Source organism: Melospiza melodia, chromosome 6, assembly GCF_035770615.1.
Source record: "Melospiza melodia melodia isolate bMelMel2 chromosome 6, bMelMel2.pri, whole genome shotgun sequence".
In the NCBI taxonomy this organism is placed as follows: domain Eukaryota; kingdom Metazoa; phylum Chordata; class Aves; order Passeriformes; family Passerellidae; genus Melospiza; species Melospiza melodia.
The window spans coordinates 2,688,207-2,707,768 of record NC_086199.1 but is presented as its reverse complement, the minus strand read 5'-3'; the positions used below and the strand labels follow the sequence as shown (position 1 = coordinate 2,707,768).

The following is a 19,562-nucleotide window of genomic DNA, read 5'->3' as shown; positions in this document are numbered from 1 at the left end:
CGCCGGCCACGCCCCTCGCCGCGCCCACCCGCCGCGCCCACTGGCCGGCGCCGCCTGTCAATCACCCGCGCGACGCCCCCGCCGCGCCGCCGCTTTGCTTGTTGGGTTGGCGGCGCCGCCCGCCCGCCATCCTTCGTTCCTTCCCTCCTTCCCTGAGAGCCGGTAAGGGATGAGAGACGGACGGGGAGAGGGGAGGAAGGGATGAGAAGGATGAGAGAGGGGAGCGAAGGCTTGAGAGGGGCCGTGAGGGGAGTGCTGAGGGGTCTCATGGAGGAGCCGGGGGGATCTGGGCACCTCCGCAGGCAGAATCGGGGTGCGTGACCATCCTCGCTTCAGGCTCTGTGGGGATGTCCGGGTGTCGCTTACAGGACCGGGAACATCCCCGTTACTGGCGGAGGATGTCCGGGTGTCCTTCACGGACCGGGAACATCCCCGTTACAGGCTGAGGATGTCCGGGTGTCCCTCACGGACCGGGAACATCCCCGTTACTGGCTGAGGATGTCCGGGTGTCCCTCACGGACCGGGAACGTCTCTGGGGCTGTCCGGGTGTCCCTCACGGACCGGAACATCCCCGTTACTGGCGGAGGATATCCGGGTGTCCCTCACGGACCGGGAAGATCCCCGTTACAGACTGGGGCTGTCCGGGTGTCCCTCACGGACCGGGAACATCCCCGTTACAGGCTGAGGATGTCCGGGTGTCCCTCACGGACCGGGAACGTCCCTGGGACTGTCCGGGTGTCCCTCACGGACCGTCGGTTCCTTCCGTGCAGGCGGCCATCCCCGTGGATGCCGGCACAGCTCAGCTGCGAACAGCTCCTGACTCCGGTGGATACCGAGAGGCCTCGCCCGGCTCAGGGATCGCTTCCCCGGCTGGCACAGACCACCCGCGCTGGTTTGAGCCCATCCAGGCTTTTCCAGCCCTGCAGCCGGGACCGAGGGACGCCTCGGTGCTGTCCCAGTACCGCGGGGCAGGGATGAGGACATCGGCCTGAACGCTCTGGACACCAGGTAGGTGACAGCCCTGAGCCGCCCGCAGCTTGCTCGGTGATGTGCACCCAGTGCTGGCTGCTTTCCGGGGATTTCGAGGGGCTGGTTCCCAAGGAGACTGAATGGAGCAGCAGGAGCAGCAGTGGGTGATGCTGGTTCCAGCAGGGAAGTGTTGGAATTCAGCAGGTGGAGATACCAGCAGATGGTGATTCCAGCGTGTGGTGATGCTGTCAGGGAAGCGGTGGATTCGTTGTCCTTGGAAATGTTCACAAACCACTCGGGGACATGGGTTAGTGGTGGGTTTGGCAGTGCTGGACTCCTCTTAGGGGTTTTCTCCAGCCTGTGTGATTCCATGCTGCAGGGCGTCTGCTGTGCACAGGAATCAAAGCCCTCCTCTCCTGGTGTGGGCAGAGACAGAGGCTGCTCTCTGTCCCTCCTGCAGCCTTGGATAGCAAGTGAGACCTGGCTGCTGGCAAGTTGGACCTGGAAATGAAAATGAAAGTGAAACTCTTCTGGAAGTGGCAGGATAAAGGGCAGCATGGGAGCATCAAAAATCCAGGCAAAAAATTCAGCAAAAATCCAGGCAAAGCACACTGGGATGCGCTTGGATGTTCCCAGGAAAGGATCCCTGTGCTTCAGGATGCTCCCACAGCTGCCCCTGTAGGAGGCAGGGAGATGCAGTGAGTGCAAAGGGCCAGTGGTTATTTCAGTCCCATAATTGCAGGCTCATCCCAAAGCTCTGGAGAAGCATCTCACTGTTATTCCAGCTCCAGATACTGGGGAATTGCAGCTCTATCATTCTACTCAAATCAGTTGTGTCCAAGAACTTGCTTTTGGAAAATTTGAAAGGAGTTGGGTTGAGCTCTGTGCCAGCTAACTGGGTGATGATAATGAACCTGTGATAATTATCATGGGTTTGTGATGATGAACTTGTTGGCTGTGTAGGAAAAGTCTGGAGCAAGGAAGGGACATGTGTAGTGAAAAATATTAAAAGTTAATATAATTCCAGGCAAGGAATCATGGGTTGGGTTGGAAGGGACCTTAAAACTCATCCAGTGCCACTCCTGGGGACACCTTCCACTATCCCAGGCTGCTCCAAGCCCTGTCCAGCCTGGCCTTTGACATTTCCAGGGATCCAGGGGCAGCCACAGCTGCCAGGGCCTGCCCACCCTCCCAGCCAAGAATTCCTTCCCAATATCCCATCCCACCCTGCCCTCTGGCAGTGGGAGCCATCCCCCTTGGGGAATGATTGGACTCAATGATCTTAGAGGGCTTTTCCAGCCTTAAGGATTCTGTCATTTTTCTGGATCACCCAAAGGAAGCCCGTTTGCATGGGCAGAAATGCAGGAGGAGCTGTCAGTGTTCCTCTCTGCCTTGCATTTTGGAGCAGCAGCAGGAGGGATGTTTGTGCTGGGACATCCAGGTGAGCTGGAGGGAGAACTTCAGCCTGTCCATCCTGCTGGAGCTAAGGGATTGAGCCAGCCCCTCGTGGGTTTGGGGTCTGCTTTGAGCCTCCCCTGCCAGGAAACCTGGGAGAGCAGCTCCCTGGGTGAGTGCTGCCAGAAGGGCATGGAAGGCAGGTGAGAATGCTGCCAAGAATCTGTGCCAGCAGGGTGTGGGGTGAATGTCCTGCTGCACAGAGAGCCCTCACTGGGGTCTGTCAGCACAGGAGAGCTCGAAGTGACTCCATGTGGGAGCATCCTGAATGCTCCTGGTGTAGGAACATTACTTAGGGAGTTAAAACTCACCAGCTGAGGCCTCTGAGGATGGAATAGGATCAAACTCACAGGGGAGGTGGATTTCTGGGGAGACACTGGCACAGGGTGCCCAGGGCAGCTGTGGCTGCCCCTGCATCCCTGGCAGTGCCAAGGCCAGGCTGGGCAGGGCTGGGAGCAGCCTGGGATGGTGGAAGGTGGCCCTGCCATGGCAGGGGTGGAACTTTGGTTTTTAAGGTCGCTCTCACCCAAACCATTCTGGGTTCTGTGGTGATATTTGGACAGGACAAAGTGTGAATTCTCCATCACTGGCACTAAAGCCCAGGCTGGTGGAGTTTCTGCTGAGTCCAGGGAAGGCCATGGATGGTGGGGTGGTTCCAGCTGGCTGGGCAGGCCAGAATTCCAGCAGGACAGCAGCTCCTCCTTGTCCTGTGACTCTTAAATCCCACCCCACAACACCCTCCTGGGGGGTTATGGCTTTTTCTGACTTAGAGATGTGGTAACTGAGAGGTGCTTTAAAAACTTTCATTTTATTTTTAGTTATATGTGAAGGGTGAGATAATACAGATGTTATAATTTCCATTATTATAATTAGAAGTGAACTATTCATTATTTATAACAGATGTTATAATTTCCATTATTATAATTAGAAGTGAACTATTTCTTAATGATAAGTGTTTTTTAGCTTATTAGTTTTTGTTACATTACATTCTAAATGTTTTAAAGTTAATTATTTAAAATTACCCCTCGTGAGTCTTTCTACAATGCAATTTTTATAGTTTTATTTTTCTAAAGTATTTAGTTTTATTTGTAAGGTTATCTTTTGGAATTTGTTTCTTTTTTAATAACGTTTACTTTGTTTTATAGTTTACTTTGTTTTAATAATGTTTACTTTGTTTTTTTTCTTTTTAATAATATTTGCTTTATTTTATAGCATTTTTTTAATAATGTTTGCTTTATTTTATGGTGTTTTTAAGTTAGTATTTCTTATTTTAAAGTTTGTAAATGAATATATATAATACATAATACATAATACATAATACATAATACATAATACATAATACATAATATATAATATATAATATATTATATATTATATATTATATATTATATATTATATATTATATTATATTATATTATATATTATATAATGTATACTATATAATATATAATGTATAATATATAATATATAATGTATAGCATATATAATATAACGTATAACGTATAATATATAATATATAACATATAATATATAATATATAATATATATTATATAATGTATACTATATAATGTATAATATATAATATATAATATATAGCATATATAATATAACGTATAACGTATAACGTATAATATATAATGTATAATATATAATATATATTATATATATATATATATATATATATATATATATATATATATATATATATATATATATATATATTCTATTCAACTTTGAAAATTTTTATAAATTTATTTCTTACACCCTCCCCTGAGGATAAATATCCTCAGTGATAAATCTTGGCAGCTGAGGAGGAGCAGTGTCCTGGAAAGCAGCTGGGACCAGAGGTGATCACAGCCCATGGATTCCCCTGCAGGATTCCCAAACAAAGCTGAAGTGGCACAAGCAGTTTCTGCCCCCACAGGAGTTTGGGCTGGATATTTCTGGTGGATTTGGTTTGACTTCAGGTCACTGCAGTGACCTCAGGCACCTTGCCTGGCTCTGCCTTGGCATGATGGCAGTGGGACACGAGCCAGGCCTGGCATTCCCTCTGTGCTGTGCCAGGCTGTCCCCTGGCCATGGCTTAAGGTTTCCCAGCAGTGACACAGAGCTGCTTCACACATCCCTGGTATTTCACACATCCCTGGCAGTCCTGCAGGTGTCAGTGGTGCAGGGCTCTGGCTGTTTCCAGCCCTAGGGGGTTCATTTTCCATAGATGGGAAAGAGGTGACAGAGGAAATGGCCTAAAAGCTGAATATTCATGTCTGGGTTGATGGGGGGCAGAGGGAAGCTGCTGGGCAGGAGGGAGGGGTGAGGAGGTGAGAGGATTTGAGCAGGGAAGGGCTGAGCACACGTTTTTCACTGGAGCCCAGAATGGTTTGGGTTGGAGGGGACCTTAAATCCCATCCCATTCCAACCTCTACCATGGGCAGGGACACTTTCCACTATCCCAGGGTGCTCCAAGCCCTGTCCAGCCTGGGCACTGCCAGGGATCCAGGGACAGTCAAAGCTTCTGTGGGCACCCTGTGCCAGGGCATAACCACTGTCACAGCCAAGAATTCCTTCCCAATCTCCCATCCATCCCTGCCCTCTGGCACTGGGAGCCATTCCCTGGCTCCTGTCCCTCCATCCCTTGTCCCCAGTCCCTCTCCATCTCTCCTGGCGCCCCTTCAGGCCCTGCAAGGGACTCTGAGCTCTCCTTGGGGGCTGGAGTTATGTTTTAAGCTGCTGACCCTCTCCTCCAGATACAATCCTGAGACATCTTTGAGTCCTTGGAGGCTGCTCCTCTTCCTCCCTTGACAGTGAGCTCTCCCATTTGAGCTGGCTGGTTCCCACGTGCCAGGATTGTGTTTATTTTTCCATCCTGCAGTAGCCAAGTTTGTCATTTAATAAACATCACCCCCCCAGCCTGATCCCTGTCCCCTCTGTCAGCCAGGGGAACAGATGGGAGGGCACAGCACCAGAAATGCCTGACACTGCCCAAAGCTGGAAAGGAGACAACTGGAGATTTTGAGATGAAAAGAAAAAGACAAAATTAATGTATTTCCATCTCTGTTGTGCCTTCAGGCCTGGTCCAAAGCCCTGAGCTCCTGGAGAAGGAGCCTGTGAGGGCTGAGTGTGCCTGCCCTCACTCCTGGAGCATGGCACAGGATCTTTCCCTGCTTGTTTTTGGAGTGTTGGAGCTTGGGCTGATCCCAGGGCAGCCGTGCTGAGCTGCCAGCCTCTGCCAGGGCTTGGAGCAGTGACAGCCCACGGACACAGGGCTGTTTGTTGAGGGAAGCAGCTGCAGCTCATGATGTCAATTCTGCATGGATTCAGTCCCAGCTTTGTCCCTTTGTTGAGCAGGGAGCAGCCACGCTCCAGCAGCAGAGAGCAATCCCTGAGGAGCAGGCTGGGGAGGAATGCAGTGGGAAGAAGGTGCCTCCTCATCCTTTAACCTCCTCACATCATCTGCCATGGCCTGGAGTGAGAATCCCAAAATCCCAGATTGGTTTTGCTTGGGAAGGACCTTAAAGATCATCTTGTTCCATCCCAGGGGCAGGGACACTTCACAGAATCACAGAATCACAGCAGTTCAAGGCTGGAAGAGACCTATAAGATCATCAAGTCCAGCCCATGTTCTAACTATTCAACTAGATCATGGCAGCAAGTGCCACATCCAGTCTTTTTTTGAGCTCTTCAAGGGATGGTGACTCCACCACCTCACTGGGTAAATGATTCCAGTATCTGACCACTCTTTCTGTGAAATATTTCCTTCTTAATTCTAACTTACATCTCGCTTGACGCAGCTTGAGACTGTGTCCTCTTGTTCTATCTTCCCACCAAAATCAATCTGTTCAGGAAAATTCACACTTAATTCTCTGAGGAAGTCAAGGTGGCTGCTGAGAAGTGGCAAAATCAGCAGCCAGAAGCAGAAAAGATTTTACAGAATTCTTGTCTGACTTATTGCTACACATATTTTAGGTCAAGGGCAATCTGTTTTTTTAATTAATGCTTTAAAGGTTAAATTGTATAGAACGTCTGATCACAGAGTAAAGAAAAAACCCAGCAGTATATACAGAAATAGCATCCATTTAAGTTACATAAATCCTTATAAATATAAGAGAGAAATCAGTTATTCTATAAAAAAAAATAATTTGGAACATGTGTTCCTGAAGCACCAGCAGAACATCCTCATGCTAAGGACTTCAGCTAGCAAATCTTTATAAATATACCTGCAAAATTCTCCCTCACTCTGACCAGAAACAAGTGCCAGAAGATGCACATTGCTATTTTGCTCTGAAACAGGAGCTCTCCTATTTGAACCTCAAATGGCCATTGAGTTTTTTGGCAACCACAACACATCCCATCCCTTTGCAAACACCTTTCAGGGCCACAGAAATTCTGCTGGCACCCTGGAAGCTTTGTAGCAGGAATTGAGACAGTTTGGGCGGGGGTTTGTGGATGCTGCTGTCACTGCTTTGATGCCTGTGCATGGGATTTTTGTTTGACTCAAAAGAAATGAAAAAGAGGGAGGAAAAGCAGCCCTAAAGCTGAAAGCACTGAGGGTCTGTGCACTTGAAGGGACACTCAGAGGGAATGGAGTGGCCTCTGCTGTCCTCTTTGCAGTTGTCTGAGTCGCCTGTGGATTGAGTGACTAATTCATAATATCCTCAAGATGTTTGTGTCATATTAATAATAATTTCCACTGTTGGAAATTACAGTCATGTAACAGAGACTAAAACAGAGAGACATTCATATATGTGTTTGTGTGTGGTTATGTATTATATTTTATTTTTATTATTTTTTCTCCCAGCTGTGACTCTCCTGTGCCTGTAGCTGGGAACAGCCATGCCAGCCCAAAAGGACAGATGGGTTTCTTCCTTGGTTTTCCTTCTCTTCTCCATCCCACTGTGTGGAAGTGCCAGCCTGCAGCAGGAGCCAAGCCCCCAGCACTATTTCAGTGGCTTGGAAGCTGGAAAAGCATCCTTGGCTTTTTTCAGCCCCAGTGGTACGTGTTTAATGTGAGTTTCCATCAGCCTGAGAGCTCAGCAAGGCTTGGTGAGAGTGGAACAATCACTGAATTATGGAATGCTTGGGGTTGGAAGGATCTTAAATCCCATCCTGCTCCACCCCTGCCATGGCAGAGACACCTTCCACTGTCCCAGGCTGCTCCAAGCCCTGTCCAGCCTGGCCTGGGACACTGCCAGGGATCCAGGAGCAGCCCCAGCTGCTCTGGGAATTCTATCTCAGCCAGGAATTCTTCCCAATCTGCCCTCTGGCAGTGGAAGCCATTCCCTGGGTCCTGTCCCTCCATTCCTTTTAAAGAGTCTCTCTTCATCTTCCTTGTTGGCTCCTTCAGGCACTGGAAGGCTGCAGTTAATTCACCCCAGAGCCTTTTCTATTTTCTCAGCCTTTCCTCTGGCAGAACTGCTCCATCCCTCTGATCAACTTGTGGCCCTCCCCAGTGAAGGGGCAGTTCCTAAGGTTTTTAAACCCAAAGGGGTTTTGAAGAACTGGTCAGGTGCTGTGTTTTCACAGTTCCAAGTGCTCCTGACCCCTTGGGATGGGTTCTTTCCTGGCTGTGTCCTCAGGCACAGTCCCTCAAACATCTTCATTCATTTTCTGCATTATTTTCTGGAGGCACTCTGAAGGAAAAAGCAAATTTCCTAAGAATTTTCCCCTCTTCCATAACACCTGCTAGAAAAAGCAGGAATCCCTTTCATGAAGGAGAACTCAAGGCTGTCATGGATTAGGAGAAGATCCCTGACCTTCCTTTTGTTCTTCCTGATCCCCTGGGTGTGATTTCCCAAAGACATTGCCATGGGCTGAGGAACATCTCCCACACCTCAGTGTGTGGCAGGAGGATGCTCTTCACCCTGAGGACTTGCAGAGGTTTTTTTTTTTGTTTGTTTGTTTCAGTTTCTCCTGGTGCCCAGCCCTTCCTGGAGCACATTGAGAGCTCAGCTGAGGCCCTCCAGGACTATGGTGTCTCTGTGGTGAAGGTAAGTGGGGCTCAGGGAAGCTGCTGGGTGGGATGGATGAGTAGGAGATGAGCAAGGAAAGATGAACACAAATTTTTCATAGGATCATGGACTCACAGAACAGCTTTGGCTTTCAGGGACCTTAAAGCTCATCTCTCTCCACCTCACCTTCCATGGACAGGGACACCTTCCACCATCCTGGGTATCCCTGTCCAGCCTAGCCTGGAACATTTCCAGGGATGGAAAATCCCCAACTTCTCTGGGCACCCTGTTCCAGTGTCCATGTTCCATGATGGATGAGGTTGGTTAACTTCTTTTCAGCTCAGTGCAATAAATATTTCAAACAAAAGAGTTTTTAGCTGAAATTTTATGCAGATTCACAAATTCAGGCAAGTGTAATTAGACTCTAAGAAGTGTTTATATATTTATATTTGGATTTATTTAATCTCCTCCAGCTACAGACCAGGGTCAGTAAGGAAGCACTGATCTGTCACTTTGAATATGCTGGGCAGATCATGGGGTGCTTTGATCCCATCTGACCCAAATCAGCAGGCTGAGCTGGAAAACTGAAGTACAAACTCCCCTCTCCATCTGTGGCCTCCATTTTGGTGGATTTTCCCTCCCAGGAGGTTTGGAGAGGCTGAATTTACACTCTTGCATGACAGAAAGCTGTAGGGGCTGTGTGGGGTCATTGTGGGGCTGCATCTGTAATTACATGTATTTGCTGTCTAGGTGAATTGTCCCAAGGAGGATGTCTCAAGATATTGTGGAAAAGAAAATGCATTAAGGAAAGCCTTCCTGTTCAGGTGAGGGGCATTTCTGGGCTCTGCACTGGGATTTCTTCCCAGTTTGAAGGAAATGTTTCAGGAAACACTGTCAGCAGTCAGAGATGTCAGTGGAGGAATGAGAGGAGCCATGAGGACAGCAGTGACCTGCACAGTTCAGCCAAAGGTGCCCCCAAAATTCCAGCCCAGGCAGAGGAGATGCTTTGTCCTCAGTGTGGATTCTCCCCTCCTGCCCCAAGTTCCTTGGAGCAGCAGAGGGATGAGCTGTGGAATGAAACCACAGGAGAAACTCTCCATCAGTGTTCTGCTGTTCCTCTGGCCTCCCTCCCCCAGACCTATACTCAGACCTCAAGGTTTTGGGTCTGGTCCAAGAAAGAAACACTTTTTGGTGCTCTCCTTGTTGGTGGGGTTAACTCTTCTGCCCTGGGTGGGAAGGTTCAGCTCCCGGTCTCTCCTAGGGCTGTCACATGGAAGCTTTTCCATGAATCAGCTCAGTTCTCATTGACTGTTGTACTGACAATCATGGAATAATTAAGGTTGGAAAAGACCTTTGAGGTCATCAAGTCCTACCATTCCAAAGACCTTTAATATCATCAAATCCAGCCATTCCAAAGACCTTTATGGTCATCAAGTCCAACCATTCCAAAGACGTTCAAGATCATCAAGTCCAGCCATTCCAGAGCCCTTTAACATCATCAAGTCCAATCATTCCAAAGACCTTTATGGTCATCAAATCCAACCATTCCAAGGACATTTAACATCATCAAATCCAGCCATTCCAAAGATCTTGAAGATCATCAAGTCCAACCATTCCAAAGACCTTTAAAGTCATCCAGTCCAACCATTCCAAAGACTGTTAAGATTGTTGAGTCCAGCCATTCCAAAGACCTTTAACATCATCAAGTGCAACCATTCCAAAGACCTTTAAGATCATTGAGTCCAACCCTTTCCCCAGCTCTGCCAAGGCCACCATGTCCCCAAGTGCAGCAGGAACCTGCTCAACCGGGCTTGAACAATTCCCAGCTCAGCTCAAAGACATCTCAAGTGTGTTCTGCCATTTCTCCATCATCCTCCCTGTCCTGCTGTGCCTGCCTTGGCTCCCTTTTCCCATGGATCCACGCAGTGACTCTCTCTCAGTTCCCTTGGTGACTCTCTGTTCTCTCTGCAGAGGGCACCGGCTGATCCGAGAGTTCCCCACCGACGCCCTGTTCGACGGCAACTCCATCGTCGCCAACGTTCTGTTGTGAGTCCACACCACATCCCTGGAAGTCCATCCCCACATGCCCAGACCACATCCCACTCTCTGAAATCCTTTTCCTTTCTATTGCCACTAAATTCCAACCCCAGGCTGATGCCTTGTGTCCCATCTGGGTCACCAGAAACTGATGCCTTGTGCAGGCTGCCCTAGAGCAGAGGCTGGATGGAGTTCTATTGGAATAAGGCTCCCAATATTACCAGTTAGATTGTGCCTGGGCCAGTCTGACCCTCGCTGCTGGGCCAAAGGCAGCAACTGCGGTGTATCACCCCAGAGATACCTTGGCTTGCTGGTGGTTGCAGCTGGGCACTGAACAAGTCCAGGCTTGTTAGGAACTCCATTACCTCAGGAGGAATGGCTTCAGGCGATGGTGAAGAGAAAAAGGAGAGGATTCTGCTGGAGGGTTTAATGTCCAGAGGTTTATTCCATGGTTACAGAGGTCTGAACGTGAGCAACTGCTCCAACAGAATCCCGGCCGCATGGTCTGATCACCTTTTTAAGCTCAGGGACAGGGGGAGGGGAGGTACAGGTGAGCCACCAACCAGGTGAGAGGGGCAGGGTCTCAGGGGAAGATGACACCCAGAAAGGCCAATGACCTCTGGGCATAGGGGCATCCTTTGAACTTGACCAACCACACGACGCCTTGCTGGAATGTTCAGCCTGATTGACAGGACTCACTCAGCATGGGGGCAAGGGGGAAGGGAGAGAGGCGCAGGCACACCTGGGGGAATGACCTGGAAGGCCAAAATGGGACATTACAGCACACCACAACAGAGTTCCAGAATAAAGCAGGGATTCATTCAAAGCATCTCCTCCATGGATCCACCTTGGGCAGCACCAGAGCCCAGCCAGGGCTGCACCCAAGATCAACCAAAATGGCCCCAAAATGCACGGCCGGGCACGGGCTCTGTCCCTGGGATCAGTTCTGCTCCATTTGCACCTTGCAGTTCATTGTCCCATTCCAGCTTTAGCCCTGCAGTCCCACCCTGCTTGTTTTTCTCTCTCCAGCCCACGGGGTTTGTGCTCCTGGGCTGAGATTTGGGTCATTTGTCCTTGGTGCCCAGCTGGAGCAGGAATTGTTTTGTCTCCCTGCTCTGTGCACAGAGCTCACCATCCCATAATATCCCCTCAGACCCACACACTAAAGCAGCACAGAATGTGAAAAATAGAAAAGCTGAACCTGAGGCATCAAGGTGTTCCAGAGGCTGCTCTCAGTCAAGCTTCTCTCTTCATAATGGTTTGACCCTGTTAAACTTTTTCCCTTGAGATAACTCCCCAGCACACACCTGGGCTCTTCCATTTGGCTGTGAATCCTTAATCTGCCAGCCAGAAGCTGGAATTTTACCCTGTTTTCCCCATCATGCTTGTGTGGCTGCAAATTTACTCTTCAGCCAGTTGCTAATGAGGTTTTTTTTGCCTCCTCAGTGCCCTGCTCTTTAATGAAGTTAAATATGTTGAAACACTGGCAGACCTTGAGAACATTGAAAATGTATTGAAGGGGAAGTCCAACATGGTCTTTGCCTATGTACCAGCTACTGGGACAGCAGGTATGGATGCTCATTTCCATCTTTCCTCTCTTCCCCAGCCTTTTTTTGGTAGAATATCCAGGAGCTGAGTTTCTGACCCAAAATCCTGCAGATGAAAACCTGAAAGGGCCTCCCAGCCACAAGATCTCTACTTCCATATGCCTTGCTTTGTTTCCAAAGGGATCACTTGCACCAGAAAAGTTTTGCTGGGAGCATAAACCTTGAGAGATGGACTTGGAGAGGGAAAGCAAGCCAGTGGTTGCTGTCTTAAAAATAATAAATCCTGGCTCTGCAGAATGGATTCTCACACAGCACCTGTTTGCTGGGCGTCAGGAATGGGATCCAGCTCCAGTTGCTCACTTCCCTTCACAGTGTGTTTTCAGACAGACTCTGTGACATTGTACCAAGAGTTTCTGAAAGCCTGGGAATTGATATTTACACCTGGGAACTGATATTTGCAACTGGGATTTGGTATTTGCCCCTGGGATTTGGTATTTGCACCTGGGATTTGATATTTACACCTGGGAATTGTTCTTTGCACCTGGCAAGGATGAGACAGGAGGTGTGGAGGAAACAGAGCTGAGCTCACCTTGCCTTTCCCTTTCCAGAGCACAGAGCTGTGATGGAGGCAGCTTTTGTCTATGGGACCATCCACCAGTTTGTCCTGACAACTGAGGCAGCCCTGCTGAAAGCCACCAGGTACATCCAGAGACACCCCCACCATGGAGAGTTGCTGCCATGCTCTGTTTGCCTCACTCCTGGTGTCTCAGATTCCCAGAGCAGCTCTGGGATGGCATTAGGATGCTGTGCCCAGGGTGGACAGTCAGATCTGTTTTCCAGAAGCTGGTTGTGTTCCTGGCCTTGCTGTTTGTGGCTGTGTTGGGTGGGATTTCACAGGATAAGAGCCCTGTGTCTCCTTGCTGTGGCTGGTGGATCAAACCTCAGCCATGGGTTCCCAGGGTAGTTGATGTTAAAATCCTAAACCACTCTGGTATCCAAGAGCAAGGACTGTGGCACTGCTCATGGATTTGGGTATTCCCTCACTGGCCAGCCCCTTCCCAGACAGGAGGAGCTGCTTTAGAATGGCAGATCCCTCCTTGTGACTGCAGGCAGGAGTGTGAGGGAGGAGCTGGGAACATCACAGGGGGTGTTGTTTCCTCAGCCCCAGAGTGCCCAGCTGGCCAATGGCACCTGGCTGGTACCAGCCTGTGGCTGCAGGGCAGAGATTGTCCCCTGTGCTGCCACTGCTGAGGCCACACCTCAGATCCTGGGGTGAGTTCTGGGCTCCTCATGACAAGAAACACTGAAGGGCTGGAGTGTGTGCAGAGAAGGAAACAGAGCTGGGAAGGGTCTGGAGCCCCAGGAGAGGCTGAGGGAGCTGGGCAGGGGCTGCAGAATCCCTGAGGAGCTGGGCAGGGCTCACCTGGAGCAAAGGAGGCTCAGGGGCCCTTGTGGCTCTGCACAGCTCCTGCCAGGAGGGCACAGCCGGGGGGTCGGGCTCTGCTCCAGGGAACAGGGACAGGACAAGGAGAAACAGCCACAAGCTGCACCAAGGTAAGTTTAAATTGGATATTAGGGAAAAATTCTTCATGGAAAGGGTTTTCATGTCAGAACAGGCTGCCCAAGGCAGTGGTGGAGTCCCCATCCCTGGAGGGATTTAAAATCCCTGTGGATGTGGCACTTGGGGACACGGCTCAGTGATGGCCTTGACAGTGCTGTGGGAACTTTTGGACTCTGTGATCTTGGAGGGCTTTTCCAACATCAATAACTCCATCATGAGTGACCCGGGGTTTTGTCACAGGGACCAGGGTGGCCCTTGCCGAGGTGCCGTTCCATCCTTGCAGCGTTTCGGGTTTGTGCCGTGGCTCCCGCTAGATGGCACGGTTGTCATTGCACAGGAATCGCCTGAATTCTCCTCAAAGCAGCGCCGCCCCCTCCCGAGCTGCTGAAATGCCGGGAGCTTCTCCAGCAGGAACAGCTTCCAGCCAAGCCGGGCAGCGGGATTTGAGGTCTTAATAGTGCTTAATAGAGCTCTTAAATCCTTACCCAAAGAAGGTGATCCCTGTTTTAGGGGTAGGGAATGGGTTCATTGGAAAAGGAAAGTGACTTCCCAAAGTTACCCGCAGACCAACAGCAGCGAGGGTGTCACAGCTAACCAGGGACACCTTCCACTGGCCCAGGGTGCTCCAAGCTCCATCCAGCCTGGTCTTGGGCACTGCCAGGGATCCAGGGGCAGCCACAGCTGCTCTGGGCACCCTGTGCCAGGGCCTCAACACCCTCACACTTCCCAATGTCCCCTCTCTCCCTGCTCTTTGTCAGTGGGAGCCATTCCCTGGCTCCTGTCCCTCCATGCCTTGTCCCCAGTCCCTCTCCAGCTCTCCTGGAGCCCCTTCAGGCTCTGGAAGAGGCTCTGAGCTCTCCCTGGAGCTGCTCCTCTCCAGGTGAGCACCCCCAGCTCTCCCAGCCTGTTCCACAGCCCTGCCAAACCCTGGGCTTGAGGATAATCTGTGCAACACATCAGCAAACCTGCTCCTTCTCTCAGGGCCCTTGGAACCCCTGCTCATGGTGGGTTTTGTCTCCTCTCCCAGCCCTGATGACCCCGATGTCTCCTCTGCCTGGCTCCTGTTCTGCCACTGCCAGCAGGTGACAGAGCCAGCCCAGGCCTGCAGGAGGACAGCCCTGGCACAGCCCCTGACCCTGCTCAACATCCACAGGCACCTCAAGCTCATGGGGGCTCCACTGGTGGTAGGACTGGGAAGGAGGAGCTGCCTGGGTGGGAGGGCAGGGAGGGAGGTGAGAGGAGAGAGAAAGGCTGAGGGTGGGAATCTGCCCCTTCCAGGGTGGCTCCAGGCAAGGAGCAGGAATCAGCTGGTGCAGCTGCCTCACCAATTCAGGGCTGGCCAAAACATCAATAAATTATTGAGGGCATTTTCCAAATGACTCTTGAGCACTTCCCCACTCAATATGAAGCTGTTTCCAGTGCTCTTGGTAAAGAAACCTTCCTGGTGTTCTGTGTAAACCTCTCCAGATGCAGCTTTGAACCATTTCCACGTGTTCTATCCCTGGATACTCTGGAGACATCAGTGTTTCCTTCCCCACATCTCCTCAGGAAGCTGTAGAGAGCAATGGGGTCATCCCTCAGCCTCCTTTTCTGCAAGCCAGACAACCCCAAAGTCCTCAGCTGTTCCTGCAGGCTCAGGAGCATCCCCTCAGGAAGCTGTGGAGATCAGTGGGGTCATCCCTCAGCCTCCTTTCTGCAAACCAGACAACCCCAAAGCCCTCAGCTACTCTTGTAGGCTCAGGAGCATCCCCTCAGGAAGCTGTGGATAGCAATGGGATCATCCCTCAGCCTCCTTTTCTGCAAACCAAACCAGACAACCCCAAAGTCCTCAGCTGCTCTGAGGCTCCCTGAAGGAGTTTCAGCACCATCTGGAATTTGCTATCAGTCCTTCCCACCTTGGTGATCACAGGGACAGGAGGTTCCCTCCTATTTCCTCCTTCCAAGGGGCAGAGAACTTCAGCAGCCTCCTGATCCCAGTGCTCATTCCTGCCCATCCAGAAGGATGAGTGGATGAGCTGGGAATGCTCCTTCAGCCATTTTCCTGGGTCAGGCCCATGGAGCTTCAGCAGGCACCTCTCATGTGCTGTCATGAAGCAGCACATCCAAGGCAGGAAGGGAAAGATTCCAGCCCTTGCATGTTGTGGCTGGGATTTTCAAACTGCTCCAGGGAGTGGATGCCAGGTAAATAAAAATGAGTGGAGATTTGACATCTGGAATTGCTAAACCACAAAAAAAAAAAAAAAAAAAAAAAAAAAAAAAAAAAAAAATCCCCACAAAATAAAGCCCAGGTTTTTAACAGGGAAAGTCATGACATGTTGGAACAGCTTCACTGGAGTTGTGTGGGTTCTGCTTCCATGGATGTTTTAGAATTGGGGTGGGAAACTTTTTCCTGATGATTTCTGTGGCTTCAACTTGTGGAGCTGTGCTGCAGCATAACCCTGGCTGTTAACCCTGGCTGTTAACCCCGGCTGTTAACCCCGGCTGTTCTCCAGACAGAGGTTGCTGAGGACCCAGAGAAGATCTCCACTGTTCACTTGCAGCTCGGGCTGCCCCTGGTGTTCATCCTGAGCCAGAAGGAGACCTATGAGGCTGACAGGAGGACAGCAGAGTTTGTGGCCTGGCAGCTCCTGGGGAAAGCAGGAGTTGCCCTTTTGTCCAGGTATTTCCCTCAGGTGTTTCTGGTATTTCTGGTGTTTCTCAGGTATTTCTGGTGGTTTTGGGTTCTCCTTGCTTTTTGTGGGGTTTCTGAGCTGGGTTACCCCAACACCAGGATGACAGTCAGTGGATTCAATCACACTTGGATGAGAGGCAGTAAAACCAAGCTATATCCTGGGACAGAGTGTTTCATATTTAAGGATTTATCCAGAATTGTATTAATTTGGAAGTTTTGCTGGCTTAGGGGTGGAAAAATATTCAGATTAAGAGAGATTTTGGAGAGGAAACTTAGCAGTGATGGAATTGGGGCAGAAAGAGGAAGGGTGACCTTCCATGTCACACCATCTGATGTTCACTTTGTGTTTTGGAAGGGACCTCGTGGAGCTGAACGTTCTGCAGCGCTCAAATGTGGCCCTCAAGACACCAGATGAGGTTGGATGCTGGATTTCTTTATTGGACAACTCAGCTCTGGAGAGGGTGGTGGGATGTTGCTCATCTCTGGGATTGATTTGCCAGCATTCCCTGAAGCTCAAGGGGAAGTGTCTTTCCTGATTATCCAGAGAATTTGTGGATTTCTCACCCCTGGAAGTGTTCCAGGCCAGATTAGACAGGGCTTGGAGCAACCGGGGGTAGTGGAAGTGTCCCTGCTCATGGCAGGGGTGGAACTGGGTCATCTTTAATGTCCCTTCCATGATTTGGGTGCTGCAGAGCCACTGTGCCTGCTGGGAAAGACAAAGCAGTGAGTTTATTTTGGGTTAAAACATTGAGTGACATCTCCAGTACACCTTGAGGCAACACAAGGTTGTGAACTCCATCCAAGTGCAAATTCCCCAAAAGATCTGGACTTCTGAAAGGTGTCAAAAGATGGGAGAGGGACTGAGTGTGAAGCAAAGAGCAAACAAGCAAAGCTCAGTGCTGGGCTGATGTAAGGCAGTGCCTCTGGCAGGGAGCTGAGAGATTTAACCAAGGAAGTTTCTTTCCCAGATTATCCAGAGAATTTGTGGATTTCCCACCCCTGGAAGTGTTCCAGGCCAGGTTAGACAGGGCTTGGAGCAACCTGGGACAGGGGAAGGTGTCCCTGCTCATGGCAGGGGTGGAGCTGGGTGATCTTTAATGTCCCTTCCATGATTTGGGTGCTGCAGAGCCACTGTGCCTGCTGGGTTCAAAACACTGAGTGACATCTCTAGTACACCTTGAGGCAACACAAGGTTGTGAACTCCATCCCAGTGCAAATTCCCCAAAAGATTTGGACTTCTGAAAGGTGTCAAAAGATGGGAGAGGGACTGGGTGTGAAGCAAAGAGCAAACAAGCAAAGCTCAGTGCTGGGCTGATGTAACCCAGTGCCCCTGGCAGGGTGGGAGTTCAGTGAGGCTGATCAAGATGAGTTCAACCCTGCAGGGACCTGACCCAGCTTGTGAGGCAGGCTGGAATGGGCTGCTGGCAGATGCCAGGGAACACAGATGTCCCAGATTACCTGAACTGTCCCACTGGTGATTTCAGGTGCAGGATCAGACCTGAGCATCCCCTGAGGGCTTCCCCTGGCCTGCTGAGAGATGTGCACTTGGGTGGCTCTGCGAGCCCGTGGGAGGTGCCAGCACTTTGTCATTTCCCTCAGCTCCTGATCCACTTTCCATTTTCTCTGCAGTGCCTTTGTCTGAGCTGGTGCCAGCACTGGTTTTAAGCTGACAGGGTCTCATTTCTGAGAAATTCATGTTGCTTTTTTGCTTCTTTCCATGGGTGGCCAGTCCCTGTACACTTGGGAACATTTCTCCTGGCTGAGCTCCATGAGATAAAGGATTTTTTGAGCTGGTTTCCCAGGCTGTGATGGGCTCCTTGGACCCAGCCTGACCCCTCTAATGAGGGGATATCCAAGTACTTCCCTGCTCTCCTTTCCTGTTTGTCCACTGGGATTTTTCCTGCAGTGCTGGATCTGAGTGAAGTTGCTGGGAGACGGGGCTGGTGTTCACTTTCACCACAGGATCCCTCCTAGCCACATTTACTTACATAGCCAATTTTCCTTACATTTACAAGGAAACATCATCCTAGAGTGAGAATCAATCAATTAATCAATTCTAGAGTGAGACAGACTCAAGCACAGGAGAAATTGGGACAAAGAAACATTACCCAGACATTCCCCTGCTTGGCAGCTTCAGGGATCTGTGGCACATCCCAAAAATAAGGGGTTGGGAGATGGTTCCCATCAACCTTGAGTCTGATCTGCAGACAAAATAAGCAGGGGGGGATGTTGTGCTGCCACTGATTGATTGTTTTCCTCAGGGAATGCCAATCCAATACCTGGTCTTGGAAGACACTGATGAAGTTATAACCCTGGTGGAAGATAAGAACAAGGTGAAACCAATCCAGGAGGATGAGCAGGAGGAGGAGGAGGAGGAAGATGAGGATCAGCAAGAGAATAACAATCAAGGTGTGCAATTAATCAAGTGAAAAGCTGATTGTCATCAGACAGAAGGTGCAATCAGCATCAGACATGGCAGAGCATTAGAGAACACTTGCAAACCATCACAGTCACTTCATGGTGGCCACAAAGTGGCTCTTTCATTCTCTGAGCTCACTGGAATATGACAGACAGCTCTGATTTTTAGTGGAAACACCAGAGAGAAAAATCAGAGTTATTGTGTGAGGGACAGGAATGTGCTTGGATGCTCCAAAGGCTGGGGGGGTTAAAGTGCACCCTGCACTGTGTCCTGTACAAGCATCTGAAAATCATCCACCCCTTTGGAAGGGTTTGAGACACGTTTTTGTAAGAGCAGATCCAGACTTGCTTCCTCCAGGGAGAAAACTCTGCTCCCTGCAATGCAGAATTGAAAAGGAATTTGTTCTCTGTGCAAAACTGGGGGTGTTTTCTATAAAAAAGGAAAGGGGGCAGGATCCTAGAGGAGCTTTGAGTATTGTTCCACTCAAGGGCAGAGCTGGTGTGAGGTGGGATTGGGGCATTTTGGGGGGGTTTGTTTGTGTGTCTGTGGCCATATAAGAATTCACTCACATCTCTGCTGAGAGGTTCTGGATTACAAAATCATGCACTGGGGTGGCCCAGGGGGTGCAGTTCCCCCTGCCCTAGACACACCTGGCTTGTTTTTTTTTTTTTTTTTTTTTGCAGATATTCAGGATGACCAGGTGGTGGAAGCAGTTTCCAGGGACAAGAAGAGAGAGCTGCCTCTGGAGCAGATCCTTGTCCTGACAGAGGAGAACTTCCACTCTTCCCTCCCAGAGGCTGCCAGGACAGTGGTGCTGTTCTATGCCAGCTGTGAGTATGAACTGTGGCCTGGCTGTCCCTTCTGTGGCTTTGGGGTGTTCTCTGTGCTTTCCATGATCCTGAAGAGATCCTGGAGAAAAGTTTTGGCCATTAATCTGTGCCACATCCTGTCCCATGA

General features: G+C 50.0%; 1 protein-coding gene across 1 annotated transcript in view; it reads left to right on the top strand.

Annotated features, from left to right (window-relative positions):
- Positions 1–98: 98 nt before the first annotated feature.
- Positions 99–19,562, top strand: part of TXNDC16 (thioredoxin domain containing 16) — a 44,040-nt gene continuing 24,576 nt past the window's right edge. The window contains exons 1-13 of the mRNA XM_063159634.1: positions 99–162; positions 771–1,008; positions 7,221–7,415; positions 8,327–8,409; positions 9,121–9,194; positions 10,342–10,416; positions 11,854–11,975; positions 12,563–12,653; positions 14,543–14,699; positions 16,008–16,174; positions 16,542–16,602; positions 18,448–18,595; positions 19,289–19,435. Coding sequence (XP_063015704.1) covers positions 7,256–7,415; positions 8,327–8,409; positions 9,121–9,194; positions 10,342–10,416; positions 11,854–11,975; positions 12,563–12,653; positions 14,543–14,699; positions 16,008–16,174; positions 16,542–16,602; positions 18,448–18,595; positions 19,289–19,435 — 1,285 coding nt within the window. The 5' untranslated portion in view covers positions 99–162; positions 771–1,008; positions 7,221–7,255. The remainder of the gene's footprint in view (positions 163–770; positions 1,009–7,220; positions 7,416–8,326; positions 8,410–9,120; positions 9,195–10,341; positions 10,417–11,853; positions 11,976–12,562; positions 12,654–14,542; positions 14,700–16,007; positions 16,175–16,541; positions 16,603–18,447; positions 18,596–19,288; positions 19,436–19,562) is intronic.